Source organism: Catharus ustulatus, chromosome 6 (assembly GCF_009819885.2).
Source record: "Catharus ustulatus isolate bCatUst1 chromosome 6, bCatUst1.pri.v2, whole genome shotgun sequence".
Classification (NCBI taxonomy): domain Eukaryota; kingdom Metazoa; phylum Chordata; class Aves; order Passeriformes; family Turdidae; genus Catharus; species Catharus ustulatus.
This window is the reverse complement of record NC_046226.1, coordinates 30,311,025-30,337,748: the sequence shown is the minus strand read 5'-3', so window position 1 is coordinate 30,337,748 and position 26,724 is coordinate 30,311,025. Positions and strand designations below refer to the sequence as shown.

The following is a 26,724-nucleotide window of genomic DNA, read 5'->3' as shown; positions in this document are numbered from 1 at the left end:
GTGCATTTGGCACTTTTCCTCTGGGCTTGTTCCCTAATATATTTGTCTGCCATCCCAGTTATCTCCATAATTCATATATTTTATGATTAAAAAAAAATATACCATATTCACCAGACATTGCATGAAAAGACTTGGGAACACTTATAAAAACAAAGAAGCCATTTTATCTCAGGCCATTTTTTTCCTGATGGAAAAGTCTCACACAGGAAAAGATCAACACAGATAAATGGAAATTGTATGTAAGACTGGAAGTCAAAAAAAAATAGCTTGGGATTTAAGATGTGATGTAAAAGAGATGAGTAGGAGAAAAGAGAGTAGGAATGGACTTAATGTAAAGAAAAAATTTGATTCATAGTTGAAAGTTTAGGAAAATAAGATGAGAAAATAATCTTTGCATTCAGAATGGTACTTACCTTGATGCTTGATATATGAATGACAGATACTTTGTTACCAGTGTAAGATGAGTTATCAGAAAGAGATTTTAGTGCATATATAATGTAGGAAGAAATGTTTGAACATAAAGTGTGTTACAGAAAAAGAAGAAATGAGATTTTCCATTAGTCAGTTTAGAAACAAGTTAGAGAAATATGATTCCTTCTTCACTAACTCTGAGCCTATACATTGGGAAATGGGAAGGATGTTGTCATAACGGATAACAGGAGTTAGAAGGAAGAGTAAGGGAATGTGGCTGAAAATAGAAAAGTAGTTGAAAGCTGACATTATTGAGTGCTTGTTAAGGAGATGTCACAGACAGGCAAAGTAGGAGAGAGATGGTTTAAGAGTGGAAAGATCACTTAGCAGTTTGTGGAGATCACATCATCTAAAGGAGAAATTAAATGGAAGCAGCAGGCTAAGAGTGCACTATTAGGCATTTAAAGTGAAACAGAAAAGGAAGAATGGGCTATAGTGAAAAAGACAGGAGTAGAGAGAACTTGGAACTGAAAAACAGTGGGAAAAAAAGAGCTTAGTAAGAGATGTCAAAAGCAGAAATAAGCTTAACAATATGAAAATAAAGAGGTACAAGTGGTATATTTTCATACTAGAATATTACTTGCTGCTCTTTAATGTTTGATACAATTTAAGTTCTAGATGCGCATTTACTAGACAGACTTACAAGTTGAAACACGACATAAACCTCTAAAGGCGTATCTGTGTAGTTAGAACCATAGATGTTTACTTTTCAGGTCACTCCGAGGTGAAGTTTTGCAGGACTTCTTGTCTTAGTCCGAGTTTTATTTCTGCTCTGACCTTTTACCCTTTTTGCAGCTGATATATTGATCTTTCCTGTCAGAAGCCTCTCTTGATCCATTTGGGGATTGTGACTTTTTAAAGATTTATAACTTGTCTGCATGGGGATGGATTTAATGAAAACGACACAGATTTTACCACTTGTGCCACACCTCTTTCTCTTCCACTGAATGAAATTTCAATTATTTTCTACAAAGCTTACTAAAATTAGAACTATTCAAAGCATGAAATACCAGAATTCTGTAACAGGGACAAAACGGCACCTTTTTTTTATTAGCACTCATTTGTATTCATGGTGTTTAATTGAACAATTTGAATTAGATTAATGTGCAAACTATTCTACTCAAAAATTTTGTATCAGGAAAGTCATACATATGTGCCTGTATGAACTGAAACTTTAATAACATCTGATTAAAATTTTTTAGGTCCATTAAAAGTCCTAAAAAGTTGACTCAGTCACTACTTTAAATGAACCATTTGCTGCATTTGATTAAAAGTCTTTAATGCTGTTATTTCGCAGTTATACAATTCTTCCACAATCTTTTTAAAAGTATCAACATTTTAGAGAAGGACCTTCTGAAATTCTACAAGGGCAAGTGCAGGGTCCTGCCCCTGGGCAGGAATAACCCCATGGACCAGCACAGCCTGGGGCTGGCCTGCTGGGAAGCAGCTCTGCAGAGAAGGATCTGGGGGTGCTGGTGGACAGCAAACTGTCCCTGAGCCAGCAGTGTGTCCTGATGGGCAAGAAGGACAATGGGGTCCTGGGCTGCATTAGGAGGAGCACTGCCAGCAGGTCAAGGGAGGTCCTGCCTCTCTGCTCAACCCTGGTGAGCCTCACTTGGAGTGCTGTGTCCAGTTCTGGGCTCCTCAGGACAAGAGGGACAGGCAGCTGCTGGAAATAATAAGGGTGTGGAACATCTGTTTTACAAGAAAAGGCTGAGGGAGCTGGGCCTGGTCAGCCTCAAGAAGAGATGACTGAGATGACTAACTCATCTCAATATTTAAGTGTCTGAATTGGGAAGAGAAAGAGAATGAATCCAGGTTCTTCTCAGTGGTACCGAGAAATAGGACAGGAGACAACAGGCAGAAACTGAGGCACAGAAAGTTCCACTTAGAGGAAGAAATTCTTTACTGTGTGAGTGACCAAGCACTGAAACAGATTGTCCAGAGATGTTGTGGAATCTCTCTCACTGGAGATATTTAAGAACCATCTGGATCAATCCTCCATGTGCTCTGGGATGAGCAGGGAGGTTGGAACAGATAACCCCTTCCAGCCTGACCCATTCTGTGATCCTGTAATTTTGTAAAAGAATCTGATTGGAAAATGGTACAAAATTTCTTCAAAGATTTATTGAGGATTCTGTTCTTTAAATGACAGTGCAAAATTGTTTTGAATCCTAGATTTAACTAGAACACGAATATCTTGGATGTTTAAAAAAAATCTCAAGCAATTACAGATAATATTACTCAATAAAAAGTTTTAGATTCTTTTGCCTTTCAGAATTCTAAAATTTTATGACATCTGACTAACCTAGTTTAGAAAATACTTGAAGAATTTTCAAGAAGGAAGATAAACTGAGATCCCAGTTAAACTGCTCTGAAAACATAGGCTAGAACCACTTTATCACTTAGTATCACTTTGCTTGAAAAGAGTTACTATATCTACAATGTGTCTACAGGTTCCATCCCGTACAATTCCCACACTGGATAAATTAGCACATACCCAAAAAAATTAAGAAAAAAGATTTTTAAAAAAATAGGGAAAAGATAAAAGTAGATGCATAATCAAGTCACATGGATTTTCCTCTTTTATACGATAAATTAGAAGTATATTCATCTTAAATCTTTTAGAGCTGCAGTAATGCCCAGTATTTGCTGCTTCATTACTTTTATACAAAAATTAAGCAGTTTATGTATTTTTTAAAGGAAATCCAAGGAATCCATCCAGTTCACCATTGTTAACACAGCCTTTCATGTGTGAAAGTTTTGAGGAAGTTAAGAATGAACCTGTTAAGTTATGCTACCAGACGAAAAGTTCACTTCACAGCTCTTCATACAAATGAAAGCTAAATATGACAACAGGAATAATTTACCTCAAGGCAACTTAAGATACAGATTTACAGTTCAAAAATATCTGTGTGGCATGTGCACTTCTAATTGGTGAAGGTTTTAACACATTCCTGCACTCCTACATAGTAAGCCTATGTTGCCAGCTAATGCTGTTGTGTATAGACTTTTTCTGTGTTATTAGAAACATTCTCCTGTATCTGTACTGTGTAAGGAATAGTGCCTGACTCTGCTTCTGAGAATTGCTGATTTTGTATTTTTTACTTAGGAAAAAAAAAAAAAGACATGTTTAAAATAGAAGAATTTACCTTCTAAAATAGTCCTGTTTTCTCTGTTCCAGTTCTAAGATGGGTGGTTGTTTTATCCTTTACACTCTTTTGTCTTCTATATTTCTTTACCTTAGAGGTCCTATCATATTACTGTTAACCCTGTTTTCTTTATGATAAAGAGATTGAGAAAAGAAACTAGTTTTGGTTCCAGAAAACCAGTCTTTCATTGCCTCTTTTATTATTCAAAATTCTAAATAATTCTACTCTGGGTGAGCAGCTAATTAGGATCTTTCCAGAAACTTTATTGCGCATTATACAGCCCTACATCATCAGAAGTCTTAGTCCCTGACATTCATAGTGATGACACTTACTACTCTTCTCAATATTACTTCTCAAGAAAAGAAAGAGAACTTCATGTGCCTATAACTTTAAAATTGGTACTTGTTTTTTCTCCAAAAGCCTATCCTAATACTATGAATATGATATTTCAAGAAATATATGATATATCAATTTTGGAGATTTGTTTTTAACTTTATTTTATGGAAGAAGTCACTGCGTAACAAGATTAGATTTTTGAATTGTAGGATTGATTAGTCAAGAAATGCTGGAGTTTTTTCCTCTCCTATATTATCAACAGGTAATGGTTGATTCATACTTTATTGATGTGTGGTGGTAGTGATTCTTTTACAATGTGTTCATATATTATGGATTAGAGTTTGGTTTAATGTAGCTTTTAGAAGACTTTTATATACCACAATTTCTTAAAACTGCTCATTAAGATTTATTTTTATTTATTTGAAATTTTACTAAGAAATGAGAATAAAATTTTTATTTTAAAATACTTACTTAAGAATCAAGATTTTAAAATTCTGAATATGTATAGAACATGTTCTTGTTAGCCACATAAGGCTTGAGGATGTGGAATCTTTTAGTTGAATGTAATTCCCTGAAAATTTACAGTAGTTTCACGAATACAAGCCGCACGGATTATAAGCCGCACCCCCGGTGCCTCGACAATGTTGCTGTCTTTGTCAATAGATAAGCCGCACCCCGAATATTAGCCGCACTTTCGTTCGTCGCGAGAATCCGTGCGCAGCTTTCACAAATTGGCCAATTAGTAACAGGATCGCGGCATAGCGGGCTTTACTGGCTCGGGGCGGGGCCAGGAAGGCTCGGCCCGCTCATGGTTGCCGACGGGGCCGGGTGGCCCAGCTCAGCGCCACGGCTCGGCGGGGCTGGCCGGCTGGTGCTGCCGCCGCCGCCGGGCTCGCTGGCCCCCCTCTCCCGTCAGCACCGCCCCGCTGCCGCGTTCGCTCGCCCGGCTGGCAGGGCTGCCGCCGCCGGGCTCGCCGCTCGCCCCGCTGCCGCTTTCGCTCGCCCTGCGCCGCGCCTCGCGAGCGCCGCGCCTCGCGAGCGCCGCGCCCGCCTCGCGAGCGCCGCGCCCGCCCCGGGGCGGCGGCGCTTCGCAAGCGGCGGCGGCGCTTCCGCGAGCGGCGGCGGCGCTTCGCTCGCGGCGGCGGCGCTTCCGCGAGCGGCGGCGCTTCGCTCGCAGCGGCGGCGCTTCGCTCGCGGCGGCGACGCTTCCGCGAGCGGCGGCGCTTCGCTCGCGGCGGCGGCGCTTCCGCTCGCGGCGGCGGCGCTTCGCGAGCGGCGGCGGCGCTTCGCGAGCGCCGCTTTCGCTCGCCCCGCCGGCAGGGCTGCCGCCGCCGCCACCAGGCTCGCCGGCCGCCCCCTCCCGTCTGCACCGCCGCCGCGTTTCCTCGCCCTGGCCGGCACTGCAGGCCCCCGCACCGCCGGGCTCCCCCACGCTGCTGGCCCCGATTATGCTGGGCTTCCCCCGCTGCCAGGCAGCCCCACCCGCCGGCCTTCCTGCTTCTGCCATGCTCCCCTGCACTGCTAGCCCCAGTTCTCCCGGGCTCCCCCGCCATGCTGGCTCAGGCTCTGCCGCCCTCCCTGCCCCGCCCTGCTGGCTCAGGCTCTGCCGCCCGCCCCCACACTGCTGGCCCCGCCTCTGCCAGGCTTTCCCACCTCAGCCGGGGCCGGCCGGGCTCCAGCTTGGCTTGGGGCTGCCGCGGGCTCTCACTTCCGTGTTGGCAGCTTTTAGAATTTTGTTAATAGATTAGCCGCCCCGGAATATTAGCCGCACTTCCGGGTTTCCACCAAAATTTTGGTCAAATTGGTGCGGCTTGTATTCGTGAAATTACTGTAACTTGGATATCTAATGGTCTTGATAAATGCAAGTAATACCAGGTAGTTACCCCTCAGGTGAGGGCTTCACGCTACACAAATACATCCATACAAAGCGAACCATTTAAAATATGGTTCCTTTGCATAACTCAACAGTAGTGAACTGCCTTTGAGTAAAGTTCTTTTTTTCACGACAGAACAAAGCCATGAATTTCTGCCCCAATCTCTTGACATTGCTGCAGTACTCTACACTTGTCTTGTGGCTGTGCATAAGAGCATTCTGCAACCTTTGTTGATATCTGCAGGAAGGAGTTCTGCTCCTGTCAGTAGATGTATCAGAAATTTCAGATGGAGTAGAAGTTACTTCAAAGTGATTATACCATTTGTGCTATCGCTTATTGATTTTACAGTCAAACTAGACTACAAAACTGAAGGTGAAAGCACAATTTTTTTTACTGAGCACTGATAAAAACAGCATTATCAATTTTTTTTGAGATGTTTCTGTCATAATGTACTAGTCTATCTCGAAGAAATAAAGCCCCACTTGTTCTCTTGGCTGCACATAATAAATTAATGGATGTAGTTCAGTTGGGGAGTTAAAAATGCATTGAAAATAATGGGCCATAACATTCTAGGGTTAACATTTATTCATAGATGATGCAATTAAATAAAACAGGCAGTAACTTCAAGGTCAGTCAGGGAAGTAATAAAAGTGACTATTTTAATTGAATTCTAATTGCCTCTCATTGATACATGTAAGTTAAATAAAATACTTGTCAGTCCTGCAAATTATACTTCCCTTCCTAATTAATTTTTTAATTCTACGTAGAGTCATCCAAGCCCTGGATTTTGTTGTTGGTTTTTCCATCCATTCAGCTTTCTTCACGTCTAGTTTTATTGAGGAAAAATTTGGAGGATGTGGTACTAAGAATTTACAATACATTGTTCTTCTTGTTAGTCTAAGCCATTTTAAAAAATTAAGAAATTACCAAATAGAAGTATAGATTTTAAAAAACTATTTGGTAAGTATGGTTCCAAATACTTTAATATACTGATTGTAGCAACAGACATACAGCTTCATCTATATGCATACATAGCAGTAGAGGTTTGAGATGTGGATTACTGGTTCTGCAAATTAAAAGTTATGTTGGTTCCTGATGCCTTTACCAGCCTCTATTCCCTCACAATCTAAACCTATTGGAAACTAAAAGAAATAATATGTTTCAAAAGAAATACAAGCTGTCAAAAAATAGAATTCTGCTGAGAAACAGGAAGGTACATTGCACTTCACAAATTTTCTTGTCGTGGTGGGATATGGGAATATGTATATACATATGTATATAGTGTGGGAAACTAAAGAGTTTACCCATAGTATATAGATAGGCAATTTGTATTTCATAAGTGATTTGTATCATAATTTCTTTTAAATTATTGATTTAGATTCATTACTGGACAGAACAGAAGATATGTCCATATTACCAAAGAGAATCTTATGAAAGAAATAATATATTAGTGTGTCTGGTTCTGACAACTTTTTCCCTTCTTATATGTTTGTAATGTATCCCTTGGTTTAAATTTAGAGGAAATTAATCTGATTTTAGGAAGGAGAGAGAGGTTGCTTATCTTAGAAAAGTAATTATATTAAAGGAAGCATGTTAGTTTAAATGTGTGAAATGGTACTGTGATACAATACACATTCATTTACATCAAGAGAAATTGCTTGTTTGGCCTAATACCTATCCCATTATAGTCAAGGACAGAATGCTAACCTGATGTAAGTTGGAAGGGATCACCAAAACCGTTTGAACTATTGAAATTGAATTAATGTATTTTAAAACTATTTCCACAAGAATAAATTACCATCACATATCTAGTACATACAATTTTATTACATATTAATAAAAAGCAATAAACCAATACAAAAAAGGAATAGAGGGAGGGAAAAACCTCAGTCTTTTTAACCTTTAATTATTAAGCAGTTTTAAAAGCATTCCCCTAGATGGTAAGGGAATTTTTAATGTGTTTTAATGAAATATTTTAAAACTTTCTTACTGTTTTGAAATCTCATTCACTCTAACTTGTTTTAGCTTCACAGGAATTTAAATATACCAAGATCATGGTTGTAAAAATTAAGAGACATATTAGCTATTTTAACTCAGCAATGACTTTATATAATAGTGTACTGTACATTTATATAACAGCTTTCATAATCAACAATCTAAAGTGCTTTGCAAGGTGCATATTTTAGAAATTGCTTCTGAATGGAGTAATTTTGGTGGCAGCTCTTTAATGATACCTATTATTGTATAAAGCAGTAGAGTAGGAAAAAGTAGAGAAGTATTGTATCAGTACAAAATAATTACGAGTAGTAAAAAATGGGATAACTGAAAATTTCTCAGCATTCCTTCAGTTTCAGGAGTTATAGTTTTGTTTTTTTCTCATTTGCTTCATATGGTAAGACCTTTTGACCACTTACTATCAAATCCCACTAGCATATTTACTTAGTTGAAGATGTCAGCTTTCAAAACAGTTATTCCTGGATTATTTTATCCTACTACTCATTTTTGCCAGTTACTTGATTTGTCCTGAGAACTGACCGTTAACTGCCATGAGCTGGCCAAAATCAAAAAGTCAAGAATCTGAAAGAGGAATACAGAGGAGCAAGTTAGAGCAGCTATCAAGTGTTAATAGGGCTTACTTTTTTACAAATAAAAATAAATCAAAATGTGGACATCATACAGAATATTTTGTGATGGATCAAAAGGTACAACATTCAATACATTCTTTAAGTCTGAGTTTTCTTTCTATCTCCATCTTTTTTAATCTTACATTTTATATGTGCATAAAACACACAAGAATGGGATTTGGCAAAAGAACTTTTCATTATGGAAAAGTCTTTGTACCTTCCAGTTGCAGGAAGTATAAAAAAATAAATTGCATTTTAATTTCATAGGTATCTACAAAGGTAAATTTTGACTTAAAGAGGCAGTATCCTTGTAGTGTTTTTATTACCTTGGACCTGTGTGTTTACTTCACTGGTTAGTGACATTTCCGAGAAAGGGAAACAATAGCTTTCCCACTGGATTTTGTTTTTCCATAAACCTGGAAAATATGTGCCCAGAGATTAGGGAAAATTCTGACTTAGTGTATTTTCTTTAGGATAGTAATAATTTTGCATAATGTGAAGTTTCTAAGGGAGACTTAATATGTTTTAAAAATAAAAAAAGAAAGAAACATTTATTTATGTCATAAGAGTTCTTAATAAGAAATATTTTTAAATTTTTGGGTTTTTTGCAGGTTTAGATCCAGATAAGCATCTAGGAAAAACTCTAGGTGAAATGGAGCCTATTCTTTTGGAGGTGAGTATAACTTAAAGGATATTCATATAGTTAAACTTGCACTTAAAATGAAACACAGGCAGTAATTCGGTAAAATTGACTTAATAAAAATGACTTACTTTCATGAACCAGGTGTTAACCCAAAGCTTAGTTTTGTACACAGAATATAAGCCTTTGCTAAGCACTTTTCATATAAAAAACATTATTTCTTGACATAGTTCACAAATGGTGTCACCATCTTTAAAACAAACTAAGGCCATGAAACCTCAATATTGCAGAAACACTAACTGGTATATCAGTATGATAAAGCTAAATAATTGTAAATCACAGCAAGAAATGGTAGTGGCAAAATCATAGATAAAATAAAACTTCCCTGAAGATTCCTACTTGCAGGTCTCCTACCATTTACACAACCAGACTGCATTCAGTAGGGCCTTTAAAAAATGGAATGAGATCTATTCCTGAGGATGTATTTAATTCTGTGCAAAGGATTGTGTGTCCTCAAACCAGGATAATGCTTGTTGGCAAAGCTAATAGATTTATTTAAAGAAAAATCATTCAACTAGGAAAAAGAAAAAAGACCAGGTTTTGTACTTGAGGCTTCTTCGAGTTTGATATAGAAGCATCAAACAACAAGCTAAATAAATTTTAAGAATGACGGTTCTGAAACTGTGTTTTCATGTATTGTCTGTGACAATGCCAGTTTACCACAATTCCTTGTCCTTGATCCTGTTAGATACCCACAATGATTACATGTCTATTAAAAGGGCCTTGATGTAACTTTCAGTGTTTTCTGTCTAAATGTCCCCAAAGTGATGTCCTAAAAGTGCTTCTCATTGTTAATCTGGGTAGTTACTGGTCAGCCTGGCTTCATAAGCAATTTGTTTTGGAACACTGGTATGACGAAGTTGTGAAAGAGAAAGAAAAACCAGAACTTTAAAAATCTCTTTGGCTACTGAAAGATAGAGTTACATAACCATTATATTTTTGAGTTTAACTCTATTTTTTCTTAGTTATTTACATGGAGAGGAGAAGATAGGCAATTGCTACCTGGCAAAGCTGGAAAATTATAATTAACGTCCATAACATTCAAATAACCTTACCTGAAGAGATGGTGTTGATCTGTTCTTAATTTGATGTTTGTTTCTTCAGACCTGGAGAATCTGCCCAGAAATCTTCCTCTCCTCCTCCCTGATCCTCTACTGTGTAAACTAGTTGGTATACAATCCCATTCATTATCTTTTTTTTGGAAGTCTTATTTCACTTATTTTTTAAAATCATCTCAACATTCTGCATTCACAGAAAACTTCCGTAATCAAAATTCAGGTTGCAGCCTCAGTGGGGTTGCAGCTGGCCAACTGCTCACCTCAATTGAGTCAGCAGTCCTGATTTCTTTAAAACTGGAGCAGCAAGTATACAATTTTAATTGTGCTAATAAGAAGTATTCTTCTACATTTGATGTCACCATCATTCATTTTTAAAAGAAAATAATAAACTATGAAATCCAAGACTACAGAGTATTTTTGGTGAATTACATCTATTCATGATCATGTTTGATGTCTTACTTTCTCCATTTCACTGAAATTATTACTGTTATGGTTTAACACTTCTCAAAACCCACATTTGAAGGTTTTGTCTTTTATTAATACAGCAATAAACAGAGCAATGACTACTTAGCTTGAAGTGTACAAATAGGGCATTCTGACGCTGCTTGCCCTGATTTTCAAGCCATTGTAGGGAAGACTGGACAACTTTATGTGTTTATTATTTGTTCATTTGGCTGTTGCTTGTGCATATGCATGCCATGAAAGTCAAAGCCAGTACAAATACATTTTTTACTGGGTGCTTAGTTGGCTTTAAGGCCTGATAGAACCAAATCATTAACTGTAAACTGAAGAAAAAGTCTTACGATGTGAAAAATACTCTTTTGCAAACCAGTGAAGTCTTCAACATCAGAAGTTCTGGCAGACAGAATGTGAAAAAAAGAAGTTCACAGTTTCCAGTTTCCAGTAAGGAGGGGAGATAAATTTGATATTCTGACCATGCTATATAAAACATCATAATGATTTAGTATTTAACACTGCTCATCTCCAAAACTACCATGGCTTTATATTCTCCTGATCTTTGATTTGTACTCTATTAGTTAACCAATAATTTCAAATTTTACAGTAAATTTGTTTGTTTGTTTGTTTGTTTTTCTTGTTGAAATTTTTTTGCTAATATAGTTTTTTTCTGTTCTTTTGGATTGTTTTTTGAATTCTATGTTGACGTGTGACGTTACTTTACCATAGTTGTTTATTCAGCTAGGTGCAGGGTATTTCTTTACAGCATTTTTCCTAGTATGATGTGTAAGTTTGTGAGAATTTTTGCAGTTCTGTTCAGTTTTGTTTTAAATTACTTTATAGCCACGTAATTTCAGTGCCGCGATGCTCTGCAACCCATACTTTTAGCACTGGTGAATATTACTGGCTCAGAATATGGGCACACAGAAAGGAAAGTTTCTCAATTACTGCTTTTTCTAATTGATTAATTGGTCTATGATTAATTTTTGCGAAGTGGTTGCTAGATAATTGCTAAATTATTAAATTGCTTTCATGTCCCAATATTTCCTCTGTAACAGAGATCTCAGTTTTTTATACTGAAGAATTTTCTGTCAATTTATGTCTCAGATTGTGATCCCACTCTCCTTTGAATTTGTTAATAGAATGGCAAATGGACATTATGGTTATATTTGTCTGTAATTCTGGCTCTGCCAGTAGGCAGTAGGAAAATATTTATTTATGTGCTTGCCTCTGTAAATATGAGAGTTTATTAATTCTTACAATTTCTGTCTGGCAACAAAGTCTTCACTTAAAAAAGGAATTTAATTAAAATATTTATTTTTTACTACATAAGTTAAAGAAGGAATCTTTAACCCTTGTGTTTCATTCTCAAGGTAGGAAGAGACTGTTCTTAAGGTAGTGTTTAGACTGGTCATTTATATATATCTTATTTATGTGTATACCCTGTATCTCATTGTGTACTTAAGATAAACCTTGTGTAGCCTAGAAGATGTTTTCATCACAGATTTCTTTTGGAGTTTGAAGTGGATTTGCATTACTTGCAATTAGTTATGTTTGATTTGTAAATTTGCAGTTTTCTGGGTCATCTGAGCTAGAAGGCAGATTTAGCAATCATAAAATTTAGAGTAAAATTCCATGCTTTAATGTAGTATCCAATTTGCAAACCCAAATAAACAGTCTTCAAATAATGTTAATATTTTTAATTATTAAAAGGCAAAATTCTCATGCCATTGATGACATGAACATTAAGGATCTGTTCTATGAGCTGCTAAATATCTTTTGGTCCTGTTGACATTTGTGAGAACTGAAAACCCTTTAGCACCTTGTATAATTGGTGTCAAGAATGATGTTGAAGCCAGTGACATTGAAAATGAGAATTTCTCACAACAAAGACAGGAAATAGTCTTACATCTTCTGAGTATTTCAATGTTAATTGCCAATGATTATTCTAGACACTGTTTACAAACAGAGCTAAACAATTTTGAAAGTGACTTGTAAACAGTCGCTCCATGTATTCACTGTGGAAAGGTTACAGTTTGAAAGATATCGCCTGGTTTTCTCTCTTTTAATTTTTTAATAGTTTTCTTTAGGCTTTGGTGGGGTTTTTTTCAAATAGAATAAGAGTAAAAGGTTTTGACTAACTCTTTTGTAGGTTGTCCATTCTTGTTGCATCAACATTAATTATTCCTGATGTATTTGTCCTATAGAAACCTTGTTGCCATTGTTGACAGATGGAGTTCACTTTTATGTCAGGAGCGTAATTTTTTAATGAGCTCTTGATTAAAGGTTTTCTTTTTCTCCTTTTCTTTGAAAGAAAATGTGAATGGTAAAATTAAAAATAACTCTTGTAACAAGATACTGAAAAAACGTTTCATATATGTTCCAAAAGATATTTAGATTTTACAGCACCAGACAACTAAATATTCACATAGAGCATTACTGAGGTATTGTTTTCTCAGAGTATTTTTCTTTTCTGCAAAATAATGGCTGAAGACAATTTAGGCCTTTGGTTTAAGTAACTGAAGTTGTAAACACTCTTTGAAGTTTTTAAATATAAAGCTTTGAAAGAGAACTTTAAAGTAACATGAACTATATTCAGCTTCAACAATAAAAACAGAGTATCATTTGAATGTATGTAATAGACTTGCTACACAAATATTCTAGTAATCATATAAAAAATGTAATCTACCTTGTATAAGTAAACCAGTCTTGTGTTTCCTCAAAAGAAACAGCAGATTTGGAATTATATTGTAGCCTCCAGATAGACTTTTTCTAGCCCTCTGATGTTCTGGAGAGCTGTATTCCTACTTTGACTGCAGAAGCATCATGGGTGGACTTCTGTTCCTCTAAGGAAAGGCATAAAGGGGTTAAATGAATATTCCCAAAAGTATTGTTGGTGTTTACAAGGGAGTTGAGGACTGCAGTTCAAGTTCTTATCAGTCACTTAAAGCAGAATGTTAGTGCTTGTTTGGTGTTAAAAAACCTAGACAGGGCTTGGCTTGATGGAAGGTCATATCTGCTGCTGAGGACATGAATTTCTCCTGCAGACAAAGAGAGGGTATCCCCATGCTCAGATCTGGTGCTTGATTACTATCTATCAATACAGTACATTGAAGCAGTGGTACGGTGAGCTACTGAGCAGTTATGCACTCCTTACTCCAGCAAAAGAACTTTGGTTCATGCTCCACAGCTGCTTGTTTGTAAAGCAGGAATTAATTAAGATAGTCATGTCTCATATTTTGAATATTTCAGTTTATCTAGTTACGTGTTTAAGTGAAATATCTGGTGAATATTCAGGAATATTCATAAATATTTCCTCATTTAGAAAGGATGTTAAGTCCAATTTATAAAAGAAACGTGTTTTCTTTAGATCTTTCTTTTGCTTTTTGCTTTTGACTTTAGAATATTTTTCTTTATTAGATTTTTTTGAAAGAGTATTTATCAAAAAGTAGAATGCAGTTTCTGAATCTGTTGTCAAAAAATGTGTTCATTTTATACTTCTATGTGAAGTGCTATTTCTTGTGTTGACTCACAGTAAATTTTTTTCCTACAGGTGAAATAGATAGGCTAAAGAAAGACAAGTATGGGAGTCTGAACAACCTTTTTCATGGCCACTGAGAAAGACGAACTAGAAATCAATTTGTAAATCTAAATATTACAGTGCCAGTTTTACTTAAAATATAACACATTGGTAGTTTTTAATCGCTGTAATTGGCATACAAAGAAATCAAGGCCTGACTGTATGATGTTTGGGTTTTTGCAGCTTTGTAATGTGTACATTACATCCATGTAATTTTAGAAACTACATGCCAGTTTAACCCCAGCCAGCGACCAATATGTACTGTTTTTGACATTTTCAGCAAAATATGTTTCATAAACTTCTTTAGTGTAATACTTACTTACTTTCAATTTTGTGATAGCTCTCTGAGAAATACGGAGTCCATGCTTGTGGAGAAGGAGGAGAATATGAAACATTCACTCTGGACTGCCCTCTGTTTAAGAAGAAAATAGTTGTGTAAGGAACATTTTCTTCTATTTCCTTATATTAAAACAATGGGAGCATCTTAAAATTTAGTTTGAGACAACTAGAGGCATTTGCAGAGGTAGAACATGTTCTTTAAGTTCACAGACACGTTGTTTAATACTGGCAAAGTCCTCTGGAAATCTAAATCAATACCTGACACGATGAGGCGTTCATAGAGGGCTATAAACTTTTTAGACATTTGCACTTTCGTTTACTTGCTGATTATGACCTGCAGTAAAACTGGTACCTATACACTGACACTTTTATCCTTTCATGAAGTGAGAATTGCCTGTAATATTTATCTTTCATTACAGCTAAATTTGATAAAGTACCACATCAGTAGCCTGCGGTTCCATTAACTATGTATGTGTGTGTGTAAGTTTAGTGGCTTAGAATGATAATAATAAACACTTTTCTTCAATTACTAAAGGATATTTTAAGTACAAACTTTGTATGAATCCATCTCAATTACACGGAGTAGTTTATTCCTTTGACATTGATTGCTAAATTCTGTGGAAAATATTTGTGTCTTGTTTCTTATTAGCCTGTTAAGTAGCTAGGCCTTCTTGCTTCAAGTAAAATATTTTGACTGCTGCTCTTTTTCTGAAGCAAGTAAATTGACCAGTAATCATGTATTGGTGATTGATTCTCAGTCGTTTTAGTGCAGGTCCAGATTATGGAACACATAGACACAATGAAGGCTTTCATGGTGCAGGTCCATGTGTTTCACTTTTCTGTAAGACTGGGATCTGTCTGTGTAAGGAATAGAGAACCAACAACTGTTAGCTCAATTTCATTTCATGGCATTTGGGAGGAAAAGATCAACAAAGTGGTTACAGCACTGGCAGCTAATCTGGCAGATGCCCACTGAAATACTGGTTGATTATACCCTTGATTTGGGATCAACCAAAGAGCAGTTTAAATAGGAATATATTATAATATATTCTAAATGTTTATCTGGCTATCAGTGATGTAAAGACAATTCAAGTGACTAGAAAAAGCTGAAGCAGAGGTGATGTGGCTGAGTTGTCTTTATTTCTCTTGGTAATATTCCAGATAATGAAAGGTAAAAATAAAAACACAAAAAATTCATGAAAGACAAATATTTAAATTGGTGGGTATTTAATAATAAATATGTGGTACAATGGACCTTTAAACTGTTATTCAGCTAGTTTTAAATATACATTTCTGTAATGGAAACTGAATAGCTACACTGGTGTTGTGTGTCTTTGGCTTAATTAGCCCTGCTTATCTCATACATTATTCATGTCATAAAGACATGCTCTTTGAGGGATCATGTATGTTACTGGCAGGGTTGGGAGAAGGTGACTCAGGGACTCTGGCTCACTTTCTCTCTCTCTCTAAAATGTGGCAGAGGGGGAGCCATCTGTATTGTTCATTGTGGCAGGGCTCTCAATGAGAATTTTTGAATGTGAATCACTCAGCCTTGTATTCTTTTCTTATTAATATTGTGCTGTTATTGTTCATTTTCTTACCTCACTGTTGCTACCACTAACTTGTTCTTATCCGAACCCATGATTTTGGCCTTTTGTGTCTCTTTTTCTCAACTCCATCCCATCACATGAGGAGGGGAAAACAGTGGCAGGTGGCAGTGAAAGAGAGAAGTGTATGGTTTTGGAGAGTCTCAGTGGGAGAATTTGGGAGTACCATTGCTAAAGCAGGACTACATCCTGATACAATTTTTAAAGCTTAAATGAAGTTATAAACATTACAACTTAGAGGTGAAAACCTGAGAGGATTTTCAAGATTCCTAAATTCCTGAACTCCAAAACATCTCCTGAGTTAAAAGTTTCTGAGGAAGACATTGAAGAATACTTTTGTTTACAAAACAGGTGTGATGGATTAACCTTGGCTAGCTGCCAGGTTCCCACTAAACTGCTCTCACTCTCCCTCTTTAGAAAGACAGGGAGAGAAAATAAGATCTGTAGATCATGAAAAGAGCAATGTGGTGGCTTACCAGTTACTGTCAGGGAAAATCACATTGAATTTGGGGAAAATTAATTTAATTTATTGCCAAATTTAATTTTTTTAAAAAAAGTAGAATAGTGGGAAGTAAGTACACCTTCTCCCCTCACCTTGTTCTTCCCAGCCTTAACTTAACCTCCTCATTTCTGACTTTTCTACGTCCTCCCCAGTGAGCAGTACAATAAGGTGGAGAGTGAAACTGGTCAGTTCATAGCACTGTCTTTGCTGCCCCCTTCTCTTCATACTTCTCCCCTGCTCCAGCACAGGTGTTTTCTATGGCTCCATCATGCACTGCTACAAGGTGTGTCCTTCCCATCAGGCAAGTTCTTCAAGAACTGCTCCCGTGCATGTGCTTTCTGTGGGGTATGGTCCCTCAGGAACAGACTGCTCCTCATGGGTCTTCCATGGGACTTAGACTTGTCAGAAAACCTGCTTCTGTGTGGGTTTCTGCACAGACTGCAGTGTCACATCTGCTCTGATGTGGTCTTTCCTGGCCTGCAGGGGAGCAACCTGCTTCACCACGGTCTTTCCACAGGCCACGTAGAATCTGTTCTGGCATTTGAAACATCTCCTCTCACTCGTTCTTCACTGACCTTGGTGTCTGCAAGGCTGTCTCTACCATGTTTTTCTCACTCCTGTTGCAGCATAGTTTTAAAACGTATTGTCACTGAGACCACCAATGTTACTGATGAGCTGAGCATCCCTTGGTCTCATGTCATAGAGACCACCTCTGAACACTAAGCCCTGCCACCACAACCTTGCCACATAAACCTAAAACAACAGGAGAACATCTAGTACACTTTTCATTTATAACATTACTTGCAGGTAGTGTTTTCATTGGTCAATTATTTGCGCTCCTAAACTTGGCAAAATATTTTTCTACAGTATATCTTTGCAAAATAAAGAAATATGCTGGCTCAGAAAAAAATAAAATACAACCTTGAATGTTACTTACTGTGGAGAAATGTGAGTCTCTTTAATATGACTGTATGACGAATTTTGCTTCTGAATGTTAAGTTGAATTCTTGCCATTTTTCTCTGTCTTCATTAAAAAATGTGCCTCACAAAGGAAGCATGACAGATTGAGTGAAACATATATTTGAAAATAAACAATATCTAGTAGTGAAAGCAAAATCTTACAACCAAAATATTAAACAAGAGTCAAATTGAGGTTGATCTGGTTTTCCCAAGTACTCTATTGTAATCCAGTTATCAACTTTCTTACTCTCATGTTTGAAATGTACCAAGCATTTCCTGTCATTCTTATGCTTTTCATATCTACTATTGTAGTAAAGGCCCGTTTGTTTACGGGACATGGAATAGTTTGATCTTTTGGATAACAAATTGTCACATTTGAAATATTTGGGAAATGCCGTTTTCTTTTGTATGCCTTACTCTTAGCTCTCTGTTTAGGCTTGTAATTTTAGGTTTGGAGTTAAAAGCAAAATTATAAAATTATAATTTCTGTAAACATGGAAAAATAGTCATGTTCTGAGAAGCACTGATTGTACTCTCAGTGTTGTTCTAACTTCATATATGTGTCCTGAGAAAGTGCTACAGAGTGTTTTAAAATGATTTAATGCTTTCTTGGTCTTCAAGAAGTCTTGAGAAATCAGATTATTTTGATTTTAAAACAAATAGCTGAGACAGTTTTTCAACTATTCATTTTTTTTAGTGTTAGGAAAATTTGCATAACAAAATTCCTGTGTTTCCATTGCAATCAAACATGAATCATCTTAGATAGTCAAGCTCCTACTCAAAATTCAGTCTTTTAGTGTGAAATGGCCTAATATAATTTATTCGGCTCTCTCTAATCAGTATTTTTTTCATTTTAAATGTCTGTTTTTCCTGTGTTTTGAATTCGTTGGGTTTTTTAAATTATTTCCCAAGCTGGGTATGACATGTCAAGTTCAGGACTTCCTAAGTTTTTTTAATTGGAGACTAATTGGATGTAAACGGAACTATGCTGCTTTCCATCTATTTTTTTCTTCCTATTTCTGTTAGAATTAGAAGACATCATTGACATTTGAAAATATTTATTTTAATCTTAAGGAGCTATGTATAAAGTATCTTATATCTTAAATATAAACAATCTTTTAATCATAAAGAATCTTGATAGTTGCTCTCAGGAATGAAACAGGTTTCTCTTTATCAAAATACTTTAAACATTTGCTTAAAGTGGATCTTCTTATGTTAAAGGTATATATCATTATTGTGTGACGTTTTGTTATTTTTAAATCCCAAAACATATTTTATAGAACAAATATTTCTGTTAATTTTATACTTTTTTGAGGAACTGAGATCTGGCCAAAGCTGCTTTGAGTTTGCGTTGATTGTATGGGGTATTATTAGAAATCTATCTATATCATCTGTTTGAACACTGTGAAGGTACCAAGGGCACCATAGTTTCTGGAAAAGTATGTGTGTCCTTAGCCTTACTTTCAACAATTTTCAGATTTTCTTGTACTGCATCTGAATTTCTCATATGTTTTCCTTGAGTTTCTCACCTTCTGATGTTTGTTTCTTAGAGCTACCTTTTTCTTAAGTAGTAAAACCATGCAGATGGATATAACAGATACTGCCTCTTGTGAATCAAAGTGTGACAGATTGTGTCTGTAAAAATGAAAACTAAAATTAACTAATTTGAATCAGCACACAGGAAGTTTAACATTGTTACCAGCACATTTGGCATTAAAAAGTTATGTCTAGTAGTCTTCACTATCACATGCAAGATGGCTGATCAGTCAAATTTTCAGTGTGCAGTACTGTATGTTGTTAATACTTAAAAAACTCATCCCTGCAGCATTAATCAAAACAGTGGATTTTGAAAAATCTCCTGTTGATGAAATTTAAAGATTGCTTTATTTAATAGTCTCTGGGATCTAAAACACAGTGTAGTTTATACTTTTGTAGACTACAACTAACTAATTCTCTTATATTGATCTAATATTGGTAATATTGGAAGTAATATTGGTGTAATATTGGAATATTGGGTAATACTGGAATTAATATTGGTGGGGAAATAGTAGAAAATTGTCAAGGAGGGTTGTAAATACACTCAAGTGACTTACAGCTGGGGTGTCAAAAACACATGTATGATAGTAATTTTTTCTGGCCTCGTGTTGGATGAGTAGAGCATCTGTGTTTGGATAACATAGGCCTGTGATAGACTATGGGGCCCTATGGAACACGCTTGAGATTCCTGCCTGGCAGTGGGAAAGATCAAAGCACAGTGGGATATTGCACCTGTGCAAATCCCTGAGATACAGGCAAGACCTACAGGTTTGGTGATGCTCTGGCATGGAGCAAGTCTCTGCAGTGCCTGTGTCCCTTCTTTTGTGCCCTTGCCTGAACACTGCTTCAGGGGTCCCAGGTGATGAGGTAATGAAAATAAGCTTACTCTTTACGTTTCATCTGTGAATGGTTGTGGTGGTTGTTGCTGCATCTCCTGTGCCAACTCACTCAGGAAGTATAGTTTATTCCTTTTGAAAATTGAAAATTCTTGAAGGTACTGTATTGTTCAACAATATGATTTTATATAACAAACTTTTTCTTAATTTATATGAAAACACTGATACGAAATTAATAGATTTTCAAAGACTTACCTGAGATTTTGTGTTATACAGTGACTAAGTGTTGTCTTTATATAAAATTTTGTACTATACTCTTTGATTATAAAAATTTTGTATTTCAGAGATTCAGCAAAGGTGGTCATGCATTCGGCTGATGCATTTGCACCTGTGGCCTACCTTCATTTTTTAAAACTACATCTGGAAAATAAGGCAAGTAGGCTGCAAATTTTGTTTTCCTTTAAAACTGTACGTGTGCTTTCTAGTTGTGTTTTTTTGTCACAATTTGGAGTGAACCATCATATTTTCATGTAGGGGCTACATTCAAATAACAATGTACATACTCAGCTGAATTTCAGAATTTGCTCTTAGGAAAAAGACCAAACACACTTGTGTCAAGTGAGTGGATGGAGGAGTATATTTGTGTGGCATTTTTCATCTTGAAACCTCAAGGTGCTCAGTCAGTGTGGTTCACTGGGTAACTGCACTGTAGAACACAACTGTATTAGGAAACCATATGAGCAGTATTAATTTGTTGGGAGGTTTCTCTTGTAAAGTGGATGATTTAAAAACTTGCTAACCTTTAAGTGCTTGAGTTTTGAATGTTCTAGGTTTAGGATTTTTTCCATATGAAAACTAAACCTATTGAATGACTTTTAATCATGTAGAGATTATCTTGGACAGAAATTTTAAAGGAATCCTTATTAGTTCATTGGAATTAATTCTATTAACTTACGATTCTGTAGAGAGAGCAGAACAGGAATAGGAACTCTGGTGGTTTAAATGTTTTAGACTTTCACATGAGCAGAACTAAGGTCAAAACAGACAATATTTTTCTTTGTATTTGTCATCACTTTTCTGTTTTTTATTTTATTATTTTACAGTTAGAAATTATTTTTTCTTCCTGAGCTTCTACAAGTGTTAGTATTTCTTCTGTTGTTGCAGTTGTCTTTGTATAGCTCTTCGTATGTCTTTCTGCACTTTGATGATAGAAGTGCAGAAATTGTTACATAACGTTATTCTATTGGTATTTCAAATTTCATGTCTCTTAACCAGCATTTCCTGCATGTCTTTCAATAGATCATGCCTTCCCCTCTTCCCTCTCCTTTTTTTTTTTTTAATTTTATTTTATTGTTCCAAACATAAAATACCTCAGTGTTTCTTTTCCATGATGGCCTTCTCTTACATGACTTCACCTTGGAAAGTAAATTGTATTTCATCCTGTCAATTTCTAGTTTTGGATTTCTTTCAAAAATTAAATGTTTGTGTGGGAGACTGTGAAAAAGATATCAACTATGTGAAGCAAAACCAAATAGTCTGAATAAAGGAAAATTTGGGAATGTGGCATGGTGGGGAAGACTAATAATATATTGATATTTCTTTGGGGGCACTGACTTTATTGCTCATGGCAAACTTGATGCTAAAATGTACCATGCATCACTACAATGTGACAGGCTAGGGAAAATGAAAACCACAAAGCCTTACATAAATCAGGAGAAAAATCATATTAAAATGCATAACATTTGATATAAGAATCAAGATTTTATTTTTATCTGTTCAACAGCTCTTTTCCCCTTCTTATGTAGATGTTTTAGATTTGGTTAAAGCCTCACAGTTTCAGGCAGTGTTGTAGTAAATTGTGTTTCCAATCCATTGTAGACAACCTGTCACACTTTGCAAGGGGTATGGTTTGCAGCAGCTTGCTCTGAGTTTTGGTATATAAACTAATGTATATTTAAAAGGAAAAGAGTCTAATTTTTTGAATGATTTTCTCATAAGGAAAAGCATTAATATCTTTTGGCTATAGATTATTTTATGTCATGATAAAATAATCTAAGTCTTTTGAGAAGTTATGAATATGGAGAGCAAGTCCGCCTTTCAGACCATAACTATTAGCATCATTTAACTGCATGATAATAAAGGCATACCTTCAAGATTGATATGCCTGTATTATTGTACTTGTGCTTATAAGCCTGTGGAAAAATTTAAGTATCAGTTAGTATTCAGCACTTAACAGTCAATCCCATAATAACAAAGTACTGCAGGAAAAAAACTACTTCAGAAGGAGAACTAATTTTAGTTTGAGGCTTTCAAGGGATTACTGAAAATTGGGAAAAATAATACACCATTATGAACAATGTATAAAAGTAGCCACTTTTGTAAGCACTTTGTAGAAAATATTAATAGACTCCACAGTGAAGTGTAATTGTAAGTATTATGGCATCAGTTTTGTTATCATTTCTGCTGTGAGATAAACTTATTTTTAACTTTATTTTATATTAATTTTGTCTTTTTTATTTGCCACAGGTGTTAATTTTACATTCCTTGAATTTACTTTAAAATCATTTTGCAATTATAACTAGTGCACCTTGGTCTGTGCTGTCTTTCCTCTTCTATAATGCAATTTCTATAGCTAAATCTCTTCATGTTTGACTACAAAGCCTGCCTAGAAATTTGGTTTAGATTGTTTCTGGCAGCAAAATGAACCCTTGTGCCTAGGGGAACATAGCATTGTACTCACTGTTCTGGTTTAATATATTTCTGTGCATCTTCAAGGTGTTTTTTGCATAATAATTGAAGCTTTTTTTAAACACACTCACATTTCTTTCATACATAGTGATGCAGAAAAGGCTAAAGAGATTAAATAAATACTATATTTTATTATTAAAACTATTAAAAAAATGATAAATATTTTTTGTAAGCATTTCACAAAAACCATGAAGAATAAATAAGAATGGTAATAAAACACTAATGCTCAAAATTTGGGAATCCCTCTTTTACATCAGGGTAAAAACCAAGATCACCAATATAATACAGATACCTAGCTTTATCAATATTTTACTTTGACAAAATAGTCACTTTGTGCACTTAAAAGATGGAATTTTTTTTTTTTCCACGGGAGACAATTCTAAAGCATATTCTAGAATCTTTGAATTAGGTGTATTGGCCTTCTACACTATAAAAATTAAATTCTGAATATTTTCAATTAGGAAAAAATACAACTGTGAAACAATTTTTAAATTTACTTTGTCAGCAGAATGAACTTGCTTTTATTTTCTGCTATATTCTTTTTCTTTATTGTGTTGGCCTTGTAAAGATGAGAAACAGAAATTAAAGCTGTTGGAGCTTCTGCTGATGGGAACATACTTCTGATGACAGTAGTGCACATACTTGCTGTTGTTCATGCTGTCACATTTGTTCTTCCCTGCATTTAATAAAGAATACTTTGTTTTCGAGTTCCAGTGAGTAGGGGCACACACATGTTAAATAATATAACATGGGGAACTGCAGCCCCTGAAGTCTGAATAGTCCAGAATTAGAGGGAATAATACAGTTTTCTTTCTACAAGTTTCAGAAAAAAGGAGCCCATTTTCGTGTAAAAGATACAGAAATCATGCCTGCTGCTGCTTTTTCATATAGTAGACATTGCATTACATTATCTAATATAAACTGTTATTGGGTTTTCCTGTCTGTAAAAGGTCTTGATCTTGTAGCTGGAACGCGTCAGAAGTTCAAGCAGTTTGCCTCTGTTAAATGGCAGAAGATCTATTGTGCAGGTCATTTTGGAGAAGATTTCAAAAACACTTGTAGAGTTCTGTAACTTGTACACTTGTAATTTTAGAAAATGTTTTCAGGAGGCATTTGTGTGCCATGTGTACTAAAAGCACATAATCCTATAGGTTATATATGATTTAATATTGTAGCCTATTTCTGTCCAGTTCCTCATTAATTATTTTAGTTAATCTACATTTAGAACTTTAGCTGTGGAATTAAACTTGTCAGTGATGTCAGGAAGGAATTTCAAGTTTCAAAACATGTTTTGTTGGTGGTGTTATGGGTAGCATTTTTTAAATATTTCATCCTCATTGAACAATATGTACTTCTGCTTAGCAACCTTTAGTTTCCCTTCTGCATCATAAGAATATAGATAACCCTTGCAGTTTTGTTTTCAAAAGTTGATAACAACATTACAAAACTTTTTTTTGTACTCTGATTTATTTCATACACTCAGACAATAAAGAAAGGATTTTCTTTTCTATTCTATTTGATTGCAGATTCAGTCCAGTTCTCTGAGGAAAGATAAATTTTAGTTCTCTTCGTAATGAAGATATTTTGGAGTAAAGGACTTTCTTTACTATGATTCTGTGTATTGTACTCAAAATAATGCAAGATACGTGTGATCTCTTTCATGATATTTATTTCAAGGAGTTCTGTTATCAAGGTACATCACAAAGAATAAAGAGATTATCATAATCTTTTGTCTTATGAACTCTCTGCTCCACTGTATTCTCATTGCTTCTCAGTGGGAGAGTTATCAGTTTTAGAATTGTGTTGTGATAGGTTTTTATACCAGTTTCTGTAGCAGAGAATATAAGCTTTTTCAAAAGACAATCTGTTGTTTTCATAAAAGACCACTGCATAGAATTTCAGCTATATCAGTCAAAGTCCTAGCTCCAAGGCTTTTTCAACAGGAGAATTTGGATCTTGGAACACTCGTGCATTTACTTAACTTCATTCTGAGCGCACTTGCATCAATGACATGAGTTATGTGAATATAGTTAAGTGTATGCATGCATGCAGGCTCTGATCCAAAATTAGGTTGGTATCACAATGTACAGTGGGTGTGGGAGAAACTGTGTAACAAATGGGAAAATATATTGCTTCTGTGAAGTAACATGAAAATGTTATGCGATAAAATAGGTTCTGTAAGATTTAATTAAAATGTCATTATAGGAAGCTTGAGTTTTTCTTTTTAAAGTGATGAGAATATTATTCAGGGAAAGTCACTCTGTTTGTGGCAGTCTGTAAGTTTTAGCTTCTTAGATTACTTCCTCTGTTGAGAGGAATGGAAGACCAACATTTGTATGGATATAAATATAGCTACTAAAAAGAGTATGGCAGCTCTGCTTAGGCTGGCATTGAGCCTGTTGTTCCTCAAGTGCCAGGTTCCACACCTAATACTTCTGCTGTAGCCTGCACCTGTGCTGCTGTGGGAAATGATTGATTACCTATGTTTTTGGAGCCTTGAATGAGTCATTGTGATGTATCATAGGCATTAAAATCAACAGACATCCTAATTTTTTTTAAGACTTTGCATCTTATAAGAGATTTCTGACATTTCACAATAATTTCCAAAAACTTTTCAACTGACCAGGTTTTTATGTCTGTGTGGAAACACAGATGTATAATTTTACTCATCCCTGTGAAGAAATATAGATAGAAGCTAAATTATTTGTAAAATATGGAGTTACTTAGGAAAAAGGGAAGTGACTCTAGATGATATGAAAATTCTATGTGGCATTGGTTTGGGATATTTGTAGCATTAACAAATTACAAAGCTACAGGAGAGTTCTCTATACTATACCAAGCCAGTGATTTTTTTTATGAAGCACATCTTCCAGAATTCATGTGTAGAAATGTAGATGAAAGCATTTTAACTGGTGGCATAAAATAGGTGTTCTTTTCATGTTCACTTTCAGAGCATGTAAATTTGGTCCTCCAGGTTAGGGAATGGAGAGAAGTTACAGATCTTTAACAGCAGCCTCAGAAGATATTTGTATCTCTAGATCTCTTCAAAGGTGGTTATGTAAAGCTTAATAAAAGTGAGTAAAAAAAAATGACAAACTTCTTCCTTTCCATTTAACAGTTTTTTTCCTTCTCATGGATTTTTATGGCATAGTAAAATTAAAATCCAGGTGAGGTAAAAACAAAACCCAAAGCAGCAGTGTGGTGGCATCATTCACATCACCATGTCTGAGCATGCTTAACTGAGGGTAGGACCAAGAGCTGCAAACTCTGCATATGTTACATTAGAACTCCCCTGAATGCCTGTGCTACAATACAAATTGATTGTTTCATGGTGGATGCTAGGAATTACTCAGTGAAAGTAATTTATTTAGTAAAACAACAATTTGTAAGGAGCAAGTAGTAGCACTTCTGGCACATGATGCTGCTATACAGTCTGTATATCTCCATGAAGTGCTATCTTGTAGATAAAAAACCCCAAAACTTTTAAAAAAATTAATTTTCTTGGTTCTTGTAGCCTTAAACCATCTTAAGATCTTTTTCAGTTACAGACTTGAGTTCCTGCTTCTTTATTTTTTAAGTCATTCCTGAAGGCTTAGGAGAAATCAGGCATCCCTCTGGGTAGTGGCACAATGTACCCACTGATGGCAGTAGTCAAAGATGTAATTCAATGAGTGGGAAATGGTACAGATGCTGCTGGATGCTTGTCTCTTGGAATGTTGGAATGCGTGTCATGTTTGTGCTAAATTGCAGTTTTTGTCTGGGCTGTTATGTTACATCTTGACTTCTTTTAGCCTCTGATGTACTACTGATTCATGTAAAGTAGATTATTGCCCTGACTTTCATGTCTTGGAGGAATTAATAAAATGAAGTCCAATCAAAGAACATCAACCCCTCTTAGATAATAGACTTAGTGTTTACAATGCTTATAAAACTACCTATGACCTC

The 26,724-nt window shown here is 35.8% G+C and overlaps 1 protein-coding gene across 4 annotated transcripts in view; it reads left to right on the top strand.

The window, feature by feature from the left end:
* DPH6 (diphthamine biosynthesis 6) overlaps positions 1-26,724 on the top strand; it is a 200,524-nt gene that overhangs the window by 52,549 nt on the left and 121,251 nt on the right. For all 4 annotated transcript variants that reach the window (XM_033063508.2, XM_033063511.1, XM_033063509.2 and 1 more), the window contains 3 exons: positions 9,069-9,130; positions 14,592-14,686; positions 20,376-20,463. In XM_033063508.2, the coding sequence (XP_032919399.1) occupies positions 9,069-9,130; positions 14,592-14,686; positions 20,376-20,463 (245 nt within the window). The remainder of the gene's footprint in view (positions 1-9,068; positions 9,131-14,591; positions 14,687-20,375; positions 20,464-26,724) is intronic.